General features: G+C 45.2%; 1 protein-coding gene and 1 non-coding gene across 2 annotated transcripts in view; one reads left to right on the top strand and one right to left on the bottom strand.

The window, feature by feature from the left end:
• Positions 1–249: 249 nt before the first annotated feature.
• Bloc1s5 (biogenesis of lysosomal organelles complex 1 subunit 5) overlaps positions 250–24,233 on the top strand; it is a 35,649-nt gene continuing 11,665 nt past the window's right edge. The window contains exons 1-3 of the mRNA XM_021633120.2: positions 250–401; positions 4,455–4,537; positions 20,175–20,304. Coding sequence (XP_021488795.2) covers positions 290–401; positions 4,455–4,537; positions 20,175–20,304 — 325 coding nt within the window. The 5' untranslated portion in view covers positions 250–289. The remainder of the gene's footprint in view (positions 402–4,454; positions 4,538–20,174; positions 20,305–24,233) is intronic.
• Positions 9,317–9,419, bottom strand: LOC132649402 (U6 spliceosomal RNA). Its single transcript, XR_009587838.1, has one exon. It is a non-coding gene; the product is annotated as a U6 spliceosomal RNA (small nuclear RNA).

The following is a 24,233-nucleotide window of genomic DNA, read 5'->3' as shown; positions in this document are numbered from 1 at the left end:
ACATATATACTATTACTAATGTTATTTTTCTGCACTCCGCTCCCTGCCCCAGCCACAGTGAATTAGTTATTTCCTGCAGGCGTAGGAAGGAATGACAGAAAAAGCTGTTAACTTTCAGGTACCTTCCCTACTCAGACCATCTGCCCTAATCCATCATGGCGGCATCGGCTACGCTCCGAGCGCCTTCCGGGAACCCAACGTCTCCGACGCCTTGTGATGACGCAGCACGCCGCGAGGTCCGGGTTCGCGCCTGCGCCGCGGAGGCCGCGGGTGGGCGGAGCTGGTCGGGATGAGTGGCGGAAGGACGGAGAACCCGGTAGCGTGCGAGGCCGCTCAGGGCGGCCGCAGCAAGAAGCGGGACTCGCTGGGCACCGCGGGTGCGACGCACCTCATTATCAAGGGTACGGAGCGAAGGGCGTGGTCCTCCGCGCGAGGTGGGGGAGCGTGCCGGGCCCGCCCCACCCGGTGCCCCCGGCTCCCCCGCCGCCTGGCCTGTCTCTCTCCGCCCCAAACCGAGGTCCCAGCCCGCAGGACCCACTTAATGCAGTGGGCGAAGGGCGCCCACGCTGTCGCCTAGTAAGGTGACTCGGTCCTTCACCCTCTCTCTCTCTCTGTCCCCTCTGCGCCTGGGTCATGCCAGGAAGAAAGGACGACACTTGGGGAAAACGTCCTGAAACACTTCGCCCAGCACCGATCCGACCTGTCTCCTCCGAGCCTTAGAAGGCTGCGATCTGAATGGTTGCAGTAACTCAACGAGGTTTAATTGCCGAACCGCAGAAGTCCCTGTTTTCCCGCGGAGAAGCCTCCGAAGGCGTTCGCCGCTGCTAACCCCGCCCACCCCACCAACTTTGAGCCGTAGCCCTCGCTGCCCGGGGAATCGGTGCGGTTCCCGTTTCAATCTGACCGGATCTGCGGGCAGCCCCCGCTGAGCTGGCTGTCACTGGTTAGACTGCTTCGTGTTGGCTCTTAAAGTTTAATTTTGGGTCGGGTAGTATTGTGTGTGTTTTAAGACTAAGTTAGAATTATTTCTGTTCGCAGGCGTAGTGAAGAATTTAGTTGTTTTGTGACTGTTGTTGGGCTACCACAATTGTTTTTCATCCGCAGATGTTTTTCATCATACAAAACATTGTGCGTTTTAACTGTAACTCCTCATACCGCCTCTCGGACTAAAACGGATCTGTCTGTGAATTTAACTGCTCCAGTGTCCCTGTGGACTTGGGCAGCTCCATATTTTGCTATTGGAAATAATGCTGCTGCAAACATGAATGCACAAACATCTTTGAAGGGCTCTGTGTTCAGTTCTTGGGGGATATATCTCCAGAAGTGGATCCCTGGGTCATATGATGAGTCTTTAAACTTTTTAAGGAATTGACGCGTTCTGTGTTTGCTACACCATTTCCTTTCCCCCACCCCCACTTTGGTACCGGTCACTCTAACAGGTATGAGATGATGTCCCCTGTTTTGATTTGCATTTCCTACAATATTTGGTTTTCTTATGTACTATTGACTACCCATTTTTAGAAAAATGTCCATTTTAAGTCCTTTGCTCATTTTAGTTGATTCTGTTACTTAGTTGTAATTGTGATATATTCTTGGAAGTCGGCTACGCTGGCCGTTATAGCATTCATCAATGCTGTTCTGTCTGTGTCCTTAGTCCCTGTGAGCAAAAGTTTGCAGAGATTTTCCTCCCACTTGCCTGGTTGCCTTTCCTTGGGTTGATTGGGTTTTTTTGCAGCGAAAGTTTTAAATGTTGAACTAGTGCTGTTTTGTTGTTGCCTTTTCCCCAAGGCCTCCCAAGATCACCCCCAAGGCCTCCCAAGATCACACCCAAGGCCTCCCAAGATCACGCCCAAGGCCTCCCAAGATCACACCCAAGGCCTCCCAAGATCACGCCCAAGGCCTCCCAAGATCACCCCCAAGGCCTCCCAAGATCACCCCCAAGGCCTCCCAAGATCACACCCAAGGCCTCCCAAGATCACCCCCAAGGCCTCCCAAGATCACCCCCAAGGCCTCCCAAGATCACACCCAAGGCCTCCCAAGATCACCCCCAAGGCCTCCCAAGATCACACCCAAGGCCTCCCAAGATCACGCCCAAGGCCTCCCACACGCCACCAGAGGCTTCATCACCCAACACTTTTTTCTGTATCACTTATTTTGAGACTGGTTCTCGCTTTCACACTCAGGACCCAGATACACAGTCCTCCCTTTATTGGGTCCTGAGGGAGCTGCAGCACTGTTTCTTTTCATCTCGTAGCCTCAAGGATCTTCCATCATCAGAGCACTTCTTTGTGTCTTTGTGAGAAGGCATTTGTCTAACTTTCACATTAGGTTATGAACATGTAGAGATCTGAAGATTATATGTATCAGTAACATTTTTTGGTATGCCAAACAGTAAACTAACCTGGCAAGAGTTGGATTTCTATAGACATCTGTATTTTACATATATATGGTTAAACTAGAATTTATATTTAATATTTGGACTCTTAAACACTCCAAAATAATACAATGGACTTGTTTGTTTTACTGTCACTAGGTAATGTTTTAATTTCTGTGTTAATGTGTAGTTCATGGTGTGGCCCCCCTCATGATTTCCCACAGTTGAGGGTTTAGAAGTGACTGATAGTCTACTTCCACGTAGACCTGAATTATCTGCAGTTTTAAGTGGGCCTGTGCTGCATCATCAGGCTGCAGAAGCAGATGTCTGCACACCGGCGAGCCTTAACTGCTCAGTCGGTGGAAAGAGATGGTCCCACATGTGTGCTGTGTAAATGTCACGGGCAGCTCACTCTAGGAGAGACTCGCCGGGGAAGGAGTGACCTGGGAACTTTGTTGTGCATGATACTACCGAAGTGGATGTCCCTGGTGCTTCAAGAACACAGCGTGTGGGTGTTCTGAAACCTAGCAGGAAGCTGGTGAGAATGAAGGACGGTGTCAGGGAAGAACGAGGGCTCAGAAGCTGTAGAGGAAGATGGGCATTAGGGGAAGTGAATAGTTGGGTTGTAGGGTTCCAGGCCATGCATGGCAACTGAGGGAGCTGCATCAGGATGCCTGAGGCAGCATGATGTTTTTAAAAAATAAACTGCAGCTGCTTTGGAATTAGAGAACCTTAGATGGACTTTTTTGGAGCCAAACTGTATGTATCCTGTTGGCCATTATGCTTCAAAGACTCTTGTATTCTCAGGCTGCAAATAGATGCTCTCTCTTGTGACTAGATTCTCTGCACAAAGTCCATGAAATCCTGCATATTCTTGGTATCACCCAGGCATCCATAATTCTTCATACCCTAGAGCTCCAAGATCTGAATAAAGAACTCTGCATACTCTGTTGTATACCGTATGTCTCAATAGAACATTCTTCATTAAACTCCAGATACCTTCTTACAGAAATGATGTGGATAATAACCTACTGAGAGATTTAACTAGAAATTGCCCTTCTGCTTATATTGTTCTCTTAGCATATTCACAAGATATATCCTAATGAAACTTATAAAAACAGAATTGGAATGTTCATATATATATACATGAATAATTACCAGCACATGTACATATACATATAAAATATACATATTTTAATTTGGGCATTTAATTTCTCTAGCTATTTTGGGGTTTATATCTTAAACTAGTTATTGCTAAGAAGAATGATAGACCCACTTACCCAAATAGTTAAAATTCAGAATTCTCTCATAGCTATTGATTTTTAAGACCTAGTATAAAGTAAAGATGCTTAAAACTAACATTCACCACCCACCCTCACAGATAAGTCACAGGTCCGCTGGAGAAACTGAGAATATAGCTCAGTGGTAGAGCACTGGCCTAGAATGCACAAGGCCCCAAGTTCAATCTCCAGTAGAAAAAGCTCCACCATGCACTGTGCTCCACTTAGCTTTCATCACCCTCTTCTCTCTGATATCACCCTCCATCCTGAATTTGGTGTGTTCTAGAGAAAATTTCATTTTACATATCTTTAAAGTTTATGTAAACAGATTTATTCCTTCCGAAGCTTGCTTTTATTCAAGGTCATATTTGTGAGATTTATCCTTGTTACTAGGTGTCAGTCTGGTCTGTACATTTTTACTCCCTGTTCATAATATCCCATTGTGTGACTGTTTAGAGCATTTCCCTTTTAGTTGTTCTTCTGGTGGTACACACATACCTAGCAAACATCTATACATCCATGTTCATTTGTATAAGATTTTTTTTCTAGGATATATATCTCATCATGGAATTGCTAAGGATATGTATCTTCAGCTCTGTTAGGTATCATTAGGTAGTTCTCAGAAGACATTCTATCAATTAAAACACACCGAAGGCGGGGGTGGGGCTCCCTCCTGATCCATGCTCTGGACTGGATTTTAACCTATCTTCACCTGTTCATAGAGAAGGGGAAGAGTAAAACAGGCAAGAGATTGGACCAGTGAATGTGAGTAATCCTCCATTCTAACTTTATCTTTCTAGATCTTGGAGAAATTCATTCAAGGCTTCTGGATCACAGACCAGTAACCCAAGGTGAAATTCGTTACTTTGTAAAAGAATTTGAAGTAAGTATCTAAAACTTGTTTTGTTAAAAGCATTGCCCTAATTGTAAATGACCTGCTATACAGAAGGGTAATTCCTGAGGTTTAAAACCTGACTTTATTTTATGACTTCTTAGAATATATATAGTTAAAAAGTATGAAAAGATAGAAGTACGTGCTAACTGCAAGAGCAGACAACAGGAGATTGCAGGCCACATTCTGGTACCTACTCTAGACTATTTAGAGTTTGTCAATTGCAAACTTTTTTCCCCTATAAAATTGGATAGAGTGGAAAAAACAAAAGAACTTTTAGGAACCTTAACCCTAACCCTAATCCTTAGAACTGTTAGCAGTTTTCAGCATCTTTGTTTTATGTTTAGAATAGTATAGGACACAGAAAACTTACCGAAGGAATGTTCTTTACATGTTATATAAAAATCATTACCAATCCTTACAAACTTGCTATGAATCCTTTGTGTTGCATGAATATGTTTAAAATATTAAATGTTCCGTATGGGATGAGGCCTTAGTTATCCTTAAGTCCTGGCTGAACTCCCTATGTAGAGAAGGCTGGCCTTGAGCTTTTAGAAATCTGCCTGCCTCTTTGTCCCGAATGCTAGAATTAAAGGCCTATGGCACTGTGCCTGGCCTTCGTTACTCTTTTCAAAAATGTGATACATTTGTTTAACTTCAAAAGCTTTTTCAAATTCTAAACATACAGAAAATAACAGTCTTACAAAGCATCTTTGAGGACAGAATGTGCTTAGATACAGCAGTTTTTCACTTTGCTGACCATGACAAACCTACAGCTTGTTTAAAAAGTGTAAAACCTACTGCACTTAACTAAAAAATCTAAACACTTCCTCTGCCAGCTTAGCAGCTGCCTTTTCCCTTTCTCACAGCTAGTAATGTCAGCAGAGTGCTGTGCCGTTGTATATAATAACAAGACATCCTGAAGCTAAAAGGATGCCTACCACAGTATCAGCAGACCCATCCAGTACATTCCATGGGCTATGGCTCCTCCAAAAGTCGTCTTCCCCACAGCTTCCATGACAAGCAAGGAGCAACAAGAGTTCGTCTTAGTTGCTTTGTTTTCTTTACAAACTGTAGATATGAACAGCTCTGGATTTCTATCCTGTAACCATATAGTTAATATCGCCTCACAGAAATACCAGAAACATCTTCAGGTGCTTCCTCACCAACAGAGTGAGGGGAACACAGGAGTGCCTCCTTATTTTAAGAATATTTGGAGGAGCCGGGGAGATGGCTCAGCAGTTAAAAGCGCTTGCTGTTCTTGGAGAGGACTTGATTTCAATTCCTAGCACCCATGTCAGGCAGCTCACAGCCACCTGTAACTCCAGCTCCAACACCCCCTTCTGCTCTCCTCAGTCACTGAATTTATATGCGCAGACACAAACACGTACATAATTTAAAACAAAAATAAAAGCAAAAAAAAAATTAAAAATGTTAGGAGGTATGTATAACTTAAGTAGTTTTAGGGTACTGTGGACACTCAAATAATCCACTGACGCTTTGAGACACTACAATATGATTATGATCAATTTTTAATTAAACCTAACTTGAGTAATAGACACACCTCAAATAAGACATGTTTTCCCATTCTAAGGGATTCATAAGAAGACAAAAATGGTTTTTGGTGGTGGTGGGGTGTATGTATGTGTTTTAAAATGCACCTTATTTTCTCCTCTTAATCGTCCTCTGCTACGTTTTTCCGGGCAACTTTAGCATGACCCTTGGCACCATCAAACTTCCCTTTAGAATTAGAGTTAGCAGCGTCCTCCTCTCTCTTCCGCTTTGTGGCCTTGGTGATGTGTGACTGATCTTCACTGTTCTTCAGTTATCCCACATCTCACTCAGACGTTCTGCCGCATGTTCAGTGGAGATGCCAGGGTTTGTGGGTTTGATGGTAAGATGGAATTCTGAGCAGAGTAAGGAAATGTGGGCCATGGTTGTGGGGCATCAGCGTCCTCTTTCCTATTTCCTCCCTCAGCTGCTCTCTAGTCCTTCATTCCCAGTCACAGTGTGCTTTATCCACCTTTGCCGTTTCGTAAGTGTGCATCCTCTTTGCTGGACATTGTGGTCCACCTCCTACAGCGCTGTTTGGAAAACTGCAAAATTGACAGAGACCTCTGCGTTTTCTTTTCGGTGTACTCTTCATGTCTGCCCAAAGAAGGTACTCTCATTAGCTTTAACGGTCAACTTGGTACAGCTTAAAGTCACCTCAGAAGGGAGTCTCAGCCGAAGAGTTGTCCAGATCAGACTGGCCTCTGGGCATGTTTGTGGGGATTGTCTTGATTGTCAACTGTGGGCAACACCACTGCCTGAGCAGGCAGTTCTGGGCCGTATATAAAGCCAGGGAGGCATGAGCCACAAGTGAGCGAGCCAGGTAGTGTTCCTCTGTGGCTTCCACCTGAGGTTCTTGCCTTGAGTTCCTGCCCTGCCTTGCCTCAGTGATGTACAGTGAGCTGGAAGGGTAAGCCAAATAAAGCTTTTCCTCCCCTCCATGGTCTTCGATGGTGTGCGTTCTGACAGCAACAGAATGAAACTTGAACGACAGACATTTTGTACTTTGGTTTCTCGGGATCACCTTTAGCCATCCTGACTGTAGTGTTCTCTGATTTAGTTATTCTTAAATGTGGAGTTAGAGTGGGTTCCCTTTCCTTCACTCCAGCAACTGCAAGGTCATCAAGTTCACCTCTGAATCACTGTTTGTTTGTTTGTTTGTTTTGAGACATGGTTTTTCTCTGTAGCCTTGGCTGTCTTGTACTCACTTTGTAGACCAGGCTGACCTGGAACTCACAGAGATCCGCCTGCCTCTGTCTCCTCAAGTGCTGGGATGACAGGTGTGCCCCCAGCTTTTCACACCACTTCTTAAACTTTCTCACTCATCTTCTGAGTGGCCCTGCCTCTCTCCTGCCCTCCATCAGCCCTTCCTGGACACCTATCGTCAGTAGATTCTCCCTAAGCACTCTGTACTCAACATTATTTCTGCAGACCAGTTTCACACACTGGGTAGCTCAGACAGTCCTTGCTGGATCCCTGCCCACATAGCTCCTCTTCCCACTTGCTAAATCCGCCTTCTTGGCCATACCTCAGAATCTCAGGTGGCCACAGACTGCTGCACAGCTCTCTACCCACAGTGCTCCAGCCCTCCTCATCTCTGTAATTCCATCTTTCTAAGACCTTTCTTCCCTCTGTTTTTTGAATGCCTCACTCTTCTATTTGAATTATCACCACTGACCTTTACTGCAAAGCAACCGCTGAAGTATTCTGTCACATTGTTCTCTGTGCTACTCTGTGTAGCACCATAATTCTTCCTCCTATCATGTGACAGTCATCACACATTCAGTAGCGTGAAACAGGGCCCATGTATTCAAGTTCTGTAGTAGAAGTCTGCATGTGGGATGGCCCAGCCTCAGCTCAGGAAGCCCAAGCCAGGGTGCTGGCCATGCTGCAGTCTCCCTTGTGGTTCTGGGTCCTCTTCCAGACCCACACGATTGTAGTTCTGTTCAGCGCGCAGAAGCTACCTGCAGTCCTTGCCACATAGCTTCTTCTGTCTTCAAAACTGGGATTGGAGAGTCTCTCTCGCTCAGAATTTCTCTTTGTGCTCTAAATCTCTGCACGAAGAGCTCCATCTGCTCCACACTCCCTTTAAAAGTCAGGCCTCCACCGATAACGAGCAGTTACCTGCTTGGAGACCTTAATACATCCCTCGTATTCAGGTCTAAAACCTTACTTCTTCCTGGTAGCGCAGGAGGGTTGATTTAGCTGGTAGATGTGTGGGCGCTGGGGGAGCAGGATTTGCAGCCGTTCAGACCTCGGCTGGCCAACCTCGTGTGCTCTTGTCATTCGCCTTGCTGGCCTTTATCACCAGTTTTGCCTCAGACCTATCACATTCTCTTCTTTATCCCAAACATCTGCAGCAGTATCTGGCAGACAATCGTGAAACTGCATCACTTTACTGGCCTTTCTCATAAGTCATCCTTTTTGTTAGTTTTACTTGGTGTAAGACAGTATTTATAAATATACTGCAAAGGGCATAACTTACTGAGATAACTGTAGAATTTTAAAATTAAGGTGGTTTCTGTTCACCAGCTTCTTACTTCATGAAGATTGAGCCCAAGGATGGAAATCAGTGAACTAGTTAGGCATTTGGCACATCATCCCTAAGATTGAGTGCCTGCTGCTGTGCCCGTGCTGGTATTCCTGAGGTAATGTAAATGTTTTCTGTGAAAGGACTACGCAAATGAAACAGATTTCTGAAAAGAAATTTTACTTCTATGTTTTTTATTATTCTGTGTTCAAAATGGCTTCCTACTGAAGACGTCAGTGCCTCTTTTGACTGGAATATAAGATAGTTGTCAAGGAAGAGTGGACATGTGACTAAGAGGACATTATTAAGCCTTCTAAGATCTTGTCAGGGAGGCAGTGTAGATAGGTAGGAAGAACATAGTGTTCTGTCATTGGTACCTGGGTTCAAGTCCTGGCCCGCTTTCTTAGTAACTATGATTGCTTGCTTTGCTTTCCTCATCAGTAAAAATGACAACAGTAATATATACTACAGAATGTGAGATTTTATGAATGTTGAATGAGACTTCATTTTAAAAATCTTGAACTGTGGGAGTTGATAAAAATGTCTATGCCATTGTTGAAAGATAGCAATTAGAGCATATAAAAATGTACTAATTTTATGGTTCAGGTTTGTTTGATTTTACAGTTTTAAACTTTTCAGTAATTCAAATGGGTTTGGGTTCAGTATTCTCTTTTCTTCAGTGTGGGCTAAAGAACTTGGAAGGCTTCGCACATTTGTACATCATCCCTGCGTGGCGGCCATGCTCATCTTCTCTGTATCATTCTGACTTTAGTGTAATCTGCCAAAGTGAGCACTGGGGTCGGTTTTAGTTTCTTTATTTTACCTTTATCTGTATGAGCATTTGCCTTCACGTATGTATATGGCCCATGTGCATGCCTGGTGCCACAGAGGTCAGAAGAGGGTGCCAAGTTCCCTAGAACGGGAGTTAGGGATGATTGTGAAGAATCGTGAAGGTGCTGAGAACAGAACCTGAGTTCTTTGCAAAAGCAATGAGTGCTCTTAACAGCTGAGCCACCGCCCAATCCTGGGCTCAGTTTGTAATAACTCTGGATAAAATAGGGATTGCCTAGACAAAGGTGTAAGCATATGCTCCCCTCCTTCTCTCCCCTATGCCACCTCCCCCTCTCCCCCTCTCCCTGTCCTCTCCTCTCTTTTGGTTTTTGTGGGCTCACTGTATACCCCACTATCTAGACCAGGCTGACCTAGAACTCACAGACATCCTCATGCCTCTGCCTCATGAATGCTGGGATTAAAAGCATGTGCCACCTTGACCAGCTTGAATAAGCCTTCTCTTAGAAAATGTTTACCAGAGGCCTGGTGAGATGGCTGTGCGGGTAAGGACCTGCTGCCAAGCCCGACAACTTGAGTTCAGTCCCCCACCCACACGGTAAAAGAGAGAACTGCTTCCTGTAACTTGGTCTCTGACTTCTACATGGGTGTGTACACACATGTAGACATGACCATATATACAGAGAGAGATAAACAAAATACATTGAGCATTGTGTAAGTCACGTGTTAGGAAATAAAACAGACACAAACACATGGTGACCCATCTCCAGGAAATAAGTCACTTAAAAAGGTTCTTTAAAGGACCCAGAAATTGAGTCTTGGCTGTGTTTGATTTGCTCTTTCTGTTCTATTAAAACAAGGACCTCCCAGGCTGCTTCTTCCAAGGGCTTAGTGTAGCACAGAAACCTTCTTGAGTGTCAGAATCTGCCCCCTCTCTGTCTACTGTTCCACAAATTAGAAGGAAAAGGTTGGGGGCCGCAGGGGTGTCGTAGCTGTTGAAAGATCTGACTGCCCTTGCAGAGGACCCATTTCAGGCCCCAGCACCCAGATGGTAGCTCACAGTTACCTGTAACTCCAGTTCCACAGGACCCAGTACTCTCTCCTGGTCTCTTTTGAGTACCAGGCATGCACGTGGTACATGTGCTGACAATAGATGCACTCATGCATACGAAATACAAATAAATCTGAAAAAAAAAAAAAAAAAAAAAGGAAAGAAAGGCTGAAAGCAGTCCAGAGACTGGAGAGTTCAGCTCCATTCCCAGCGTTTGCACGCAGACACTATAAGCATGCTCGGTGGTCCTCCCCCGGGGTACCTTCTCAGTGAGGAGAGACACAGCAGAGCCAGACTGCCGGCTGCTCGGGTGGATCCACTCCTCAGGTGGAATCACTTTAGTAACACCTAATGCTTTTTTTCTCAGTAAAATTTTCTCTCCAAAAGAGGGGAAAGTGCCACATGGTGGCAGCATTTCTCAAACTTCCTCAGGTACTGCTAGACTGTGACACCACGCTCTGTTTTCTTTGGTGTAAGAGAGCAGTTGACGGTCTTTCTCCTAACTTTTTAAGTTTCTCCCTGAATGCCATTGAACATGACGGGCAAAGCTTGGGAAGGCAAGCAGCCTCCATCAGGGCACATTCGCACTCCAACACTTGCAGTGAGGGGCAGCATGACAGTTTGCTGGGGAGAGGCATTGCTCTCTAAGTCCTTGTGTTGCTAGCTGTAGATGAGACATCATAGTCTTTCTGAGAGAAAAGGGAGGGAGGGAGAGAAAGGGGGTTAAAGAAACAGGTTCGTGAGTGTCCTACAGGGTAGGTAATCCGGTGTGTTATTAGGAAGTACTTGGCATATGCCCTTCAGTGCTTTACGGAAGCACTTAACGTACTTACCAAAAGCCCAGGCCTATCAGTAGGAATATGTTTAGTTACTAGTAACAGATACATGGGAAACAGGCCTCAACAAGGGCCTATTTTTTTTCCTTGCATAGTCCTGTGACAGATTTGGAAAGTCAGGGCTGCCATGGTGGCTCCGTGATGTCAGCTGCTTCCAGCCTCTGTGTCCTTGGCGCATTGCCCTTACACTTAAAAGTGGCTTTGGAGCCTCAGTCATTATGTCTGCACTTTGTGGTAAAAGAGAGGGCAGGCAGGAAGCAGGCAGCCTCATTGCAAGTGCTCACTGCTGGGCATTGTCTTAAGCGTGTTAATAAGCACTTGTTAATAATTTCAACTCGAGAAATTAAGGAATGAAAGTAGAGACAGTCTCATGGGAGGTCACACATCAGTATCTTATTGGTATCTTCGTCCAAGAATTTTTACCCTGGAAATAAGGTGCAACTTTCAGTGCACACTTGTTACTATAGCTTTTTCCTTTTGTGACTGATGTAGATAGCAGTCCGCAAGTTGAAAAACAAGTACTTATCAGGTAGGAACTCTCAGCGAAGAGACCATTTACAACACTGTGTAAAAGGTAGTCGCTTCCACAGGCCTCATTAATAAGCTAATTTCTATCATTAATGGGCTGAGAGGCGTAACTACTGATTCACTTGATAGAGCTAGGGATATAGCTCATCATTAGGCTGCTTGCCTAGCTTGTACTTGGTCCCCAGGACTGCAGAAAGCTGGCATAATCTCAGCACTCAGGAGGTGGAGGCAGGAGGTTCAGATGTTCAAGGGCATTCTCAGCTGCAAAGCAGATTGAGGGCTCTCCTGGCCGGCATGAGACTTGTTCTCACAACAGCAACAATGTCACCAGATGTGGTGGCGGCATGCTTATAATTTTAGCCCTTCAGAGATGGACACAGAAGGATGAGGAGTTTAAAGTCATCCTCAGCTCCTTAGTGAGTTTGAGGCCAGCCTGTGAAACCCTGTCTTCAAAAACAAGAAAGAAAGAGAGACAGTGAGTGCCAACCCAGAAAGAAGCAAAAATAAATAACAACAACCGGCTTGCTACAGAGTGATTGACAGTCAATTGTTTAACTATCTCAAGGGATCCTGCTAGTCCTCCTCCCCCATCCAGATCTCTCATGGAGTGAGAAGAGCCTGTGTCCTGTCTACAGAGCTCTGCTCTTTTACCTTAGATACCTTTGCTTCTGCATTGAGAGCATATTCCTCTGCCTGACAATAAAAATGTTAATTTACTATAAGGACTGAACTATTTCCCCTAAACTTTATTCTTCCCAGTTCCAGTGCCATATGGAAACAGCAGCATTAATGGCATTGGTTTTTTTTTAAATTTATTCACTTTGTATCCCAGTTGTAGCCCCCTCCCTCTTCTCCTCCCATGCCCCTTCCCCAGTCCACTTATAGGAGAGGTCCTCCTCCCCTTCTCTCTGACCCTGGCCTATCAGGTTGCATCAGGACTGACTGCATTGTCTTCCTCTGTGGCTTGGTAAGGCTGCTGCCCCTCTTGGGGAGGTGATAAAAGAGCCAGCCACTGAGTTCATGTCAGAGACAGCCCCTGTTCTCCTTACTAGGAAACCCACTTTGACACTGAGCTGCCATGGGCTACATCTGTGCAGGGGTTCTAGGTTATCTCCATGTATGGTATCTGGTTGGAGTATGAGTCTCAGAAAAGACCCCTGGACCAAGATTTTTTGCTTCTGTTGCTCTCCTTGTGGAGCTTCTGTCCCCTCCAGGTCTTTCTGTCTCCCCATTCTTTTATAAAATTCCCTGCACTCTGCCCAAAGTTTGGATATGAGCATCAGCATCTGCTTTAATACCCTGCTGGGTAGAGTCTTTCAGAGGCCCTCTGTGGTAGGCTTCTGTCCTGTTCTCTGCAGCTTAGATTTTTCTTCCTCAAATCTTGTCTGTGAAAACATGCAGCGAAACTTGGTCAGCAAATACAAGCAAGAGCAATAATAAACCTAAATGGCAAGATAGCTCCAGCATAACAAATGGGCAAGTCATCCATAGCCTAAAAGGCCCTGTGATACCAGAAATGCCAGAGGAATTGGGGGCATAGCAGAGGGTCTTGCTACACTCTCCAGGCTCCTCAAAATCCCCATCAGGCCTGTCTGGAAATCCTGATAGGCCATTTGAACAGCAGAGCCCAGCAGATGGAACCACAGGCTCCACCTCCACAGAGTGAGCGCTTAGGCTAAGGCTAAGCGAAGTGTGGAGGAGCTATAGAGCTGAAGACAGGAACAAAGGGAGTTCCAGCCCTGAAGTCGGAAGCTGTTCTCATCCCTCCTGAACGATAGAGGAATGTAAACTCCACTTAGAACCCAACAGAGTCGATGCAGAGCAGAAAATAGTCCTTACAGAAGAAAAGATAACACAGGATTGGTAGAGATCATTGCCTGCTGCTTTCACAAGCTTAGGGCAGAAGAAAGTTACAGAAAAAGTCTAAGAGTCAGAGAAACTGTCTGAATGATTGGGTAAAATGAAAAAATAAAAAAGCGAGGTGAAATAATTTGGAAAAATGAATTTTTTTTTTGTTTAGTTGGTTTTTTGTTTGTTTTGTTTTCAAGACATGGTTTCTCTGTGTAGTTCTAGCTGTCCTGAAACTTTTCTTTATAGACCAGGCTGGCCTCAAATTAGGAGTCCAACTGCCTCTGCCTCCAAAGTGCTGGGATTAAAGGCGTACACCACCATGCTAGCTAGGGAAAAATAAACTTTTAAAAATTATTTTTGAAGTGAGAATTAAACAAAGAGCCCAGGAGTGAATGGACAAAATAGAGAGTCCTAAAACAAGACTGAAAGATTTAACATTGACAAGAGAGGGACTTGAAAGGAAGAAATGTGTGTTGATGATGGTACCAATGACTCAAGACTGTGACAACAAGCCCAGGAAAAGAATCAACACACCAGAAAGAACAAAGGGATTCAGGAACACTTTCCTGAGATTGTTAGTGGACTCATATTGAAGTATATACTACTTTCTGGGAAGATTAACCCAGAGCAGCCAATGCTTGAGACCATTTCTGAAATCGGGAAAAAAATCCTCTGGGCATACAGGCTAAATGAATAGGCACTTTGTAAAGGGAAGAAAATCCAACTGTTAGCAGATTTGTCTGTGTTATGCTAAAACAAAGGAGCGTTGACAGTGGGCTTTGTATCTAGCCCATCTGCACCTTGCTGTGGAGATGACAGACACAGGGCTGCGCTGGGCTCCGGGGATGTTGTTCAGCTGGCCTTTCATCACAAAGCCGTGCACACCAGAATGCATGGCAGAGTTACGAGATACTTTTCTATCAGAGAGTGAGCATTAATATGTGCTCAGTGGGGCCAGAAGATGTCACAGTGGATACAGGTGCTTGCTGCCAAGGCTGAGGACCCCAGTTTGATCCCTGGAACCCCGGTGGTGGAAGGAGAGAACTGACTCCCTCAAGTTGTGTTCTGGACACACAGATGCACGTGTGCATGCATACCCCGACACACATACACCATGGTACATGTTGCCCTACCAGTAAATAAATGAAAACGTGTGTGTGTGTGTGTGTGTATGAATGTATACTTTTTATTACTTTTGGTTTTTGTTGTTGTTGTTGTTTTGAGACAGGGTTTCTCTGTGTAACCTTAGCCATCCTGGAACTGGCTTTATAGACAAGGCTGGCCTCTAACTCAGAGATCTGCCTGCTCTGCCTCCCGAGTGCTGGGATTAAAGATATCCGCCACCATGCCTGGCTATGATTATGGTGGTGATGGTTTTTTCTGTGTAGAATTTTTTTCACATGTTTAGTCATAGAATTAACACTAAGCAGTGTAGCTGGATGGGGTAGTGCAGGCCTGTGATCTTAGCACTGGGAGGTGGAAACAGGAGGGTCAAGAGTTTAAGGCCATCTCTAGCTACACAGGGAGTTTGAAGCTAAGGCTACAGAAGACCTTATCTCAAACAGACAAAACAGAGATAAGGGTAAAGTGAGGTGGAGAAAAAAATGTTTAATGCCTATGTTGGGACAGAGAATGTGGGATATGAGAATTTGGAGGGAGATAGATGAGGCCTGTGAAAAGTAGACTATCCTCTCTCAGTGATTGCCTCAAGAGAATTCGTTGAAAATGAGGGAACACAACTTCAAATCCATTTTGAGAGAAAAAGAAAGACTACAGAAAAAAACAACCAAGATCATCACCTAACACTGATGTGCCTTGCGGTGGGATCAAGTAAACATTAGGTGAGGAGGTGTTCTCTTCTCAGGACGTTAATCAAAATACCAGCGGTGTCAGCCATGAGAACCAGACTGCCAGCCTTAAAATGCAGTTAGTTTCCCGGGCTGGAGAGATGGCTCAGTGGTTAGGAGCACACGCTGAGCTTCTGGCTCCCAGCACCCACACCAGGTGGCCCACAGCCATCCCTGACTCCAGCTCCAGGGCATCCAGTGCGCTCCTCTGGTCTCTAGAGCTGGCCACACACCTGTATTCTTACAAGCATACATTTAAAAACACCTAGTTTGCAGCCTAGCCTTGTTTGCACTTGAAAAGGCGTGGAGGCAGTGCACCCTCAGTACTGGTGACCTGAGGTCCAGTTCTCTCCTGCTGTGTGGGTAGCTGAGGAAGCCATACCTCCAGGCCAGCTGCGAGACTATTTGAGGGAACAGTCCAAACTGCAGTGCGTCGTGTCTCCAAGAGAGGGTGTTTGATGAGTTTGGAGGAGTAAATACATTTTTACTTATGTGTTCAGTCTTGTATGGGTTTATCAGGAGTTAAACCCATCATAATTTGACAGCATCTGAATCAGTCAGAAAGCACCAGAAAAGGGGGTCAGTAGACCACGAAGAGAGCTGTATATGTTACATGTGCGCTTTTGAATTTTGGTAAAGATTTTATTTTTAATTACATGTATGTGTGTGTCTGGACAGATGTGTACAGTTCCTGCAGAGGCCAGAGAGGGCATTGAGTGTCCTGGAGCTGGAATTATGGGCGGGTTGTGAACCGCCCAGTGTGGGTGCTGGCAACTGAACTCTGTCCTCTGCAAGAACAGCAAGCACTCTCAACCGCTGAGCCATCTCTCTAGCCCTGTGCTTATGACTGATATTTTTGAATGATGAAACACATCTCTGTATACTGTTCTGTTTGAAAACAGAATTTAAAACTGTTTGTATGAACTCAGCTGTCTTCGTGTGTGTCATAACCAGATGAGTCTAGACACACCTGTGCATCCAGATGTGTGTCTCCTTATACTTAAACCAGTGGCTAAATATTTTAAAACACGGATAGGGAGGGAAGCTAGATTTCTCTGAATACATGTTGTCTTACAAATGTAACTTTGAAATACATGTAAATAGTTTATATAATGTGAAACAATACTGAATTTCAAAGCGCAGTCCCTAAAATCAAGGCACATAGAAAGAAGTTCATCTGCATCTCTGAGTGGCCTAGTGTTAGACATCATTACAAGCAATACTGAGTACAGTGGCGTGGCTGGTGTGGAGATGCTGTCTGTAGTCCTGGCATTCAGGAACCACACGCAGGAGGATTGTGAGGTCCAGCCTGGGCTACATAGTAAGACCTTGTCTTAGACGAACAAACAGTGATCTGACTGTGCATTTGTAGTGTAATACCCCCTCAGAACAAAAAAAAAATCCTTTGAAAACGTTTAGTTTTTATTAGTCATATTGAGAACTAAGTAATTGAAGAAACTGGAAAGAAAGAGAATAGATGGAGGTAATTTGAATTTGGTCAGTATAACCTTAACATGTAACTTGATATGAAAACTGAGTAATTTCCTAAGCCAATCAATCATGGTAGCTTGTACCTGTGAACTCAACACTTGGGAGGCAGAAACAAGAGAATCCAAAATGACTGAGAAACTGCAGGTATGTGTAAACCTATGGGGTATGTGCAAAGTCTCCTATTGCCCCTGGATGCCAGGGAACCGACTTACTACAGCTGCTGCTCCCAGTACCGCAGAGATAGTGTCTCACAGCCCAGGCTGGCCCGGAAGCGCACCTGAGGATGCCTTTGAACAGAATCCTCTGCCTCTACCTCCCAAGTGCTGTGGTGCTACCATGCCCAGTCCAACTCATTATTTTTTTTTTTTTCAGACAGGGTTTCTCTGTGTATTGCTCTGGCTGTCCTAGAATCACTCTATAGACCAGGCTGGCTTTGAGCTCAGAGATCTGCCTGTCTCTGCCTCCCTCGTGCTAAAGGCATGTACCACCACCACCTGGCTCATTATTTTTTAAATTGGCAAGTAAGGGAAGGGGGGGGTGAGTGCTTTCTTTGCTATTATATGACTGTTGCTCAGAGTAATCAAATTGCTGACAAAAGGCAGTCTTCACTTTCAGAAGTGTCCTTGTTAATAAGTGAAAATGAAATAGCACCCCATCCTGTTGCAAGTGGACATCCGCTTCTGAAAACTTCATGCAAACTGATTGCATAGTTCGTTCTAACTGCTGACTTACAGGAAAGGGGAGAGACAGCCAAAGATGCTAAATTATACCACGGAGAGTCATTCATTGAAACAGACTGTGGGAAACTGTGCAGAACAGATGACTCGCTATTTCAGTGAATTGCCAAGGAAAAATGTGATAGAGGAGAAATCTGTAGACTGAAAACATTAGCCAGCTGCAGCGTATGACTCTTATTTATATTTTGATTCAAAAAAAGCCTGGGTGAAAAGAACGTTTTTAGGATATTTGAGGAACTGTGAACACACCTCTATTTAATGCTGTTAAAGAGCTGTGTTGACTTTGTGTGTGTATGAGAGAAACTCTTAGTATAGTTTTAATTTTAATTTTTAAGAGTATTGATTTTACTTTTGTGTGTGTACCTGCATCCATCTATGTGCATCATGTACATGATACATAGGTGTCCACAGAGATCGGCAGAGGATGCTGGGAACCCTGGAACTGCAGTTACAGACGGTCGTGAGGCACCTCGTGGGTGCTGGGAACTAAACCTGGGTGCCTGGAAGAGCAGCCAGCGCCCTCCCCCACGGAACCATGTCTCCAGCTCTGTCTCTTTTATTCTAAGGAAGAGTCTGCTATAAAGGCACGTGTTGAAATGTTTACAATAAAATGGGATACTGTCTAGGCTGTGCTTCACAGTGCCCTCGGGGAGGCAACAAGTCAGTCTGAGCTAAGCTTTGCTGGGCCTTGGTGATGACGAGGGACATTATGTTCTTCTCTCTCAACTTTTGCATGAGTTTTACATTTTTCATTATAGAAAAATGTGTAAAATATATGAAACTAGGCACAGTCGCTTCATAAAGATTGCTCAGAACCCAACAAAAGCTTCAGCAGTAGAACTAATTCATTATTTTCTTACAGCCAAGCTTAGCAGCCTTCCTTTTTAATTAACATTTTGTTTTATATTAATTTTAGATTTATAGAAAAATTTCAAAGATACTACAGTATTCTCAGGTATCCTTCACCCATTTTCTCATTCTTAATGTCTTATCTTGCCACATTTATAAAAACTAAGAAACAATGCTGACAAATTGCTCTTAATAAAACACTAGAGTTTGTTTGGATTGTACCAGTTTTTCCATGGTAACACCTCACGGTCCAGGATTTACTCCATGGTATCATCTTGCATTTAATTTTGTCCCTGCTGTCACTTTACTTGGTGACTGTTGCTCAGTCTTCCCTTGTCTTTCTTGACGTGAACAGGTCTAAAGTCCTAGAGCCTCCCCACCTGAGTTTGTCTGATGTTTTTCTTGTGATTAGATTGAGCTTGTAACTCAAGAGTTGAGGTAGCCTCGGCTCGTCCTGCTCCTGCGTGCCGGCAGAGGGAATCTCCCTGCGCCTGAGCGCTGCCTTGTTGGCCCGCAGGAGCATCTGCAGCTTCCTCCACCGGGGAGTGAAGTGCCTCACCTCCCTGCGCTGTTCTTTGGAAGCAAGTCCCCGAGTCTGGCCCACACTCGAGTTGGACCGGCAAGGTGGTTAAAAGGCCCTTTCGATGAGACGCAGAGACCACCCAGGCTCAGTGACTGATTGAGACCCACAGGGGCTTGGCGCCGGGCTGTGGCCAGGAGGGTGCTGTGCCGTCACCGCAGAGGGCTCCAAACACAGAGAGCAGGGGGACAGTGGGAAATGCCACTTGGGAAGCTAGAGAGGAGCTTCAAAAAGCCCTCGTTCCTGGAAGAGGAGGACTCCACAGCAACAACTATGACAAAGCGTGGAAACCATAGAGGACCCAAACTGCTTGAGCGGAGCAGCCTAGTGGTACCCTAGCTGCTTGCACAGACAGCTGCCTTGCATGAGCCGAGATAGCACATGCCTACAGAAACGGACACAGGCATTAGCCACATTCTAGTACAAACACCTTGGGCTCAGTGGGCTGCATTCTACTCACAGGTAGAGTCAGAGCAGTGTAGAGACCTGCTTCCTGGGCTCGTGCCCAGCCTTGCAGGGCAACACAGGCCTTTCTAGAGACAGCAGGCCTTCACTGCTCATTTTTCTGTATGGTGAAGTGTCTGTATATCACTACTTTGATCGCCATTTTTATTTTGAAGAGGAAAAAGGCAATCATACAATCTGTAGCACACAGTAATGGAAGTATCATGGCCGTAAGAATGATGAATGTTAAAATCAGAGCAGAGTCTGTTTCTAATGAAACGTGTGGCCGTGTAAGTGCCTTTGTTGCTTCTCTAGTATTTTTCCTGTCCGTTCCTGAATACCACTATAAAAATGTTAGTCCTACTACAACTTTTGGAATGTTTCGTCATAAAAATGCCTCCACGTTTTGACCTCTTCTGCTAGAGAATTAAAAGAAGGCATGTGTGTCCAGTAGTAATAATGTAATAGCGTCACAGTCCCGTCCTCTTGGAACTACAGTCATTGCTAACACTGGAGACACTAGTCATTTACTTTTTCTTAATAGGAAAAACGTGGTCTTCGAGAATTGCGCGTTCTTGAGAACTTGAAGAATATGATCCAGGAAACAAATGAACACATGCTTCCCAAGTGCAAAGAGACCATGCAGGACGGCCTGGCGGAGGCCCTGCAGAGACGTAAGTCTAGCGCTGTCCTGCAGCCTTTGCCTTACATGTCCCCATACCCACGTGTGTTCTCCTGTGTGGGGCTCACCAGAGGGAAGCCAGCCACACACAGCGGCTGTCGAGTGCAGTTGGTCACTCATGTTACTGGCATCACTATTCAAATTAAGATGTGTGTACAAGCATCTCACAAGATGAGCTCTTTGGGATGGGAGAAAATTGATACTTTTTGCCTTTAAAAATTTTTCAGTTTTATCTATAAGAAAATATATGATGACCTGGAAATAAGTTTCTTTTTCAAATGCCCTTTATAAGTGTTTTTACATTTTATCAGTTTCTCACTAAGCGTTACTTTTTAATGAGAAGAGGCAGCTGACAAAAGAATATTTGTCGATGTTCTTCAATATTAGACTTTAACATGAAAGAAACATGTTGTTTCTGTGTGGTGCTGAAATATCAGGCCATCGAGGCCTCTCCTCGATGTCTGTACTAAGGACTTGCAGCTTGCCCGCGGAGGGAGAATCACTGATGACGGAAGTCAGCTGGAGTCAGCTGGTGAGGAAGGGGCAAAGCAGCCTGTGCGGGAAGCAGGAAAGAGGCCCCCTGCTGGAGTGGAGTCTTAGAGCGGCACGTGTACTTTGACAGTTGGGTGATTAGAGAGGGAAGGAGAAGGTGGGGGGACCTATATTGGGAGACGTAGGAATGGGATGCATTATTTTTACAATTTCATTTACATTTTGACAGAACAAAAAATAAGGTAAGCCCAAAGGCAACAGCTGACGACAACTGCTTTTACAGGTCAGGCAGTGGTTACGAGAAGCTTGTACTAAGGAGGCTAATGAGATGAATGCTCCAGAAGATGCACCCCCATTCTTCCCCCTGTTATTGCATTGTCTCAGCTGTTGGCAGCATTAGCGAATGCCTCTCCAGGAGAGCTGGCCGGTTACAGCTGAAGGATGTCTGGAATGGGGCCTTGACCACACCCCTCTCCCCGCCTGCCCTCTCACTGTGGAGTTCAGCTTTGTGCGGCCATGCGTTTGCTTTCTGCTCCACAGTGATAACTTTGCCGGTTCTTGCATACATGACTCAACCCCTTGTTCATTTGGTTTGGTTTGGTTGTGTTTTAGAGACAAGGCCCAGCTATATAGCCTAAGCTGCTCTGAAGGTAATGGCGCACCTCCTAGTCCAGCCTTGAGTTCGGGGTTCACCCTGTGTGCACCACATCTGGACCCTCTCCTTTTCCTCTTCCTTTGCATCTATGATGACACTGCTGAGCTCAGTGTTTCTTTAGCTGTGCAGTCTCATTTTCCCTTTCATCTGTGTTTTGTTGTCACATTTGGTCTCTTACCAAAACAGCATTGTTTAGCATGGCAAGGAAACAATGGGAGTGCTGTTGCTTTTCTCTGTCTTTGCTTTTAAAGAATAGATGACTTGCGTTGTTGTCTCATATATTCTGCTCTTTTCTCACTCGCAGTCGTGGTTCTATAGATTAAAGCATCTTAAAGTTGTAAGAGTTTCATCAACTTGTTTTCTCTCACTAAATTTTTATGGGTGAGTTGCCGCTTTGAGGAAGGATGTCCCTGTCTGAGCTTGTGTGCAACAGTGTAGCAGCTCCACTTGCCAGTCGACAGACAGTCCTCTCGAGTGTTGTAGCTCCCAGCCGAGAGTATCCCTAGCTGGGCTGAGGAGGTCAAGAGCCTCAGCCCTGCTCCCCTCTTCACTTCTTCCCTTCTTGGCTCTTTTGCTTCTTGGCTTCTTCTGATGAGAGAGTCACACCAGGCAGCAAATCTCATAAAAGAGATTTATTGGGAGGGATGAATTCAGGGGTGGCTGACTCTGTTCCCAGGAGAAGACAGGGAACTGAACAGTACGCAGGGCTTACAAAGGATTTCATAGGGGGTAGGGCTTTCCAGGGCAGAGATTTCCAGGATGACTACTAGTGAGATTTCAAGTCCTGAGCTTGGGGGAGTTTAGGGATTGGTGAGTTTTCCTGTTCAGGAATTGGTGGGATTTTTCTTGTAGGGCAGGGTACAGGCGCTCTCTTTCCTGGGGAGAAAATGACTGTTAGGGCCGCAATTAGGAACATTTGGGGAGCAGGGCCTGGCTGCTGGAGCTACTCAGGCCTGGCTACTTTCCTGCCTTAAGGTTGACAAAGTATACAAATTTACAAAGCAAGTCAACAGCAGGGAAGGCTTTCCCTGGCACACTTTTCCCTTCCTCCCCCTACTCATCTTCACCCTTTCACTGTCTTCTCTCCTTCCTCTGTCCTGCCTTTCTGCTCTCCCTCACCTCATGTTTTATTTTATTGCTGACCTCATAGAACCACAGCTTTAAATATCATCCACATGCTAGTTAATGTCGTATTTGTTTTCATCCTGGTCTGCACCCCTCCTCCCACCCCCGAGAATCCCAGAGTCTGTCTCTAGATGCCCTGCACACTTACATGTCTGAGCATTTCAGACGGGGCACTTGTCCACAGCAAACATCAAACCGGCTCTGCTTTGAGAGTGTAACAGGAGCATCCTGCCCACTTCCCACTGGCTGCTCCCACCCTGGCGTGCGCCACCGTCACCCCTCTTGTAGATTCTTCTAGTAACTTCAGGACTCATATTTTATTCTTCTCTTTCTTCCCTGTAGGCTGGTCTCCACATAGGATGTAAGTCGGAATCTTTTCTGCTTCTGTAGATTAAAAACCAAAATTCTCTCATACCCTGGGAGTCTCCACATTGTTCCCCTACTCTGACTGTATATCCTACCACTTTTTCCCTCATTGTTTCCTGGCCACAGTGACCCCCTCACTCACTTTGATGTCCCAAGCACACCCCCATTACAGGGCCTTTGCACTTGCAGCTTCCTCTAGAACATTCTTCTCTCAAGTCTTCTGCGAGTACCTGCTCAGGCATCAATTGTAAGACCTTTCTTGGCCTTTGAGACATTCCTCATACCCTTTCTTTTGGCATTCCTGCACTCTCTGCCTTGCATTTTAACCCGTCCCTCTGTCACCAGCTGACATTGCTAAATACGTATCTGCACATTGCCCCATCCTCTCTGCTGAAGCAGAGATTATCCGCCCAGGGACTTCCCTCCACTGTGCTTGAGCCAGTCGGTGTTTAGCACTTTTTTGCTGCTCTCTATTTACCTGCTTGAAATCAAGGGCTGAGAGCACAGCTCTCATCTGCTCTAATACTAGTCTGAGAGGTTATTGCTGTATGTGTAGAAGCTTCCACATAGAAAGATAGAATTTGTTTCTCTTTTCTGTGAAGCAAATCAAGACATTGCTAGCTAAGTGCAGCATAGTAACTCTACAAGGCTGCATAGTTACTCTTCAGTAACCTTTTGGAAAAATTACAAGACACTTGCCCTATGTAGCAAATGTACTTGCCCATTAGCATAGCACTGAGGAAGCTGATTAAGCCAAGAGCATCAGGAGCTTAAAACCATCCTTGGTGAATGTGAGGATAACCTTGGCGACCTGAGACCCTGTCTCAGGTGGGGGCATTTGGTAAGTGACTGTTGTTTTTCACAAGTCAGTACAGCCTCCGGGAACAGCTAGCAGAAGAGAGTGCTTCCTGCTGAAGGGTATAGCCGGAAGGTGATAGGAAGTGAGGGGAAGCCTCTACAGAGTCGGCCTTCTCTTGGTCTCACTGACCATTGAGGAAGGGAATGCTTAGTCAGGTGACTTTATTTGTTTATTTTAGTTTTTAGAGAGACAAATTTCAAGTTCAGAAAAGCCTTTTCTGAGTTTGTGAGATGGTTCCGTGTGGGAAAGGCCCTTGCTGCTAATCCTGACAACCTGAGTTCGATCCCTGGAACCCATATAGTAGAGTAAGAGAATAAAATTCAGAGTTGTCCTTTGACCTGTTGGAGTGCACGTGCCTACAAAATGAAATTAAGAAAGAAAAGTTTTCTGTTATGCAGCTTCATGGCTGAAATGTGGGTAACTT

This window comes from Meriones unguiculatus, chromosome 19, assembly GCF_030254825.1.
Source record: "Meriones unguiculatus strain TT.TT164.6M chromosome 19, Bangor_MerUng_6.1, whole genome shotgun sequence".
Taxonomy (NCBI): domain Eukaryota; kingdom Metazoa; phylum Chordata; class Mammalia; order Rodentia; family Muridae; genus Meriones; species Meriones unguiculatus.
This window is presented reverse-complemented; position numbering and strand designations above follow the sequence as displayed.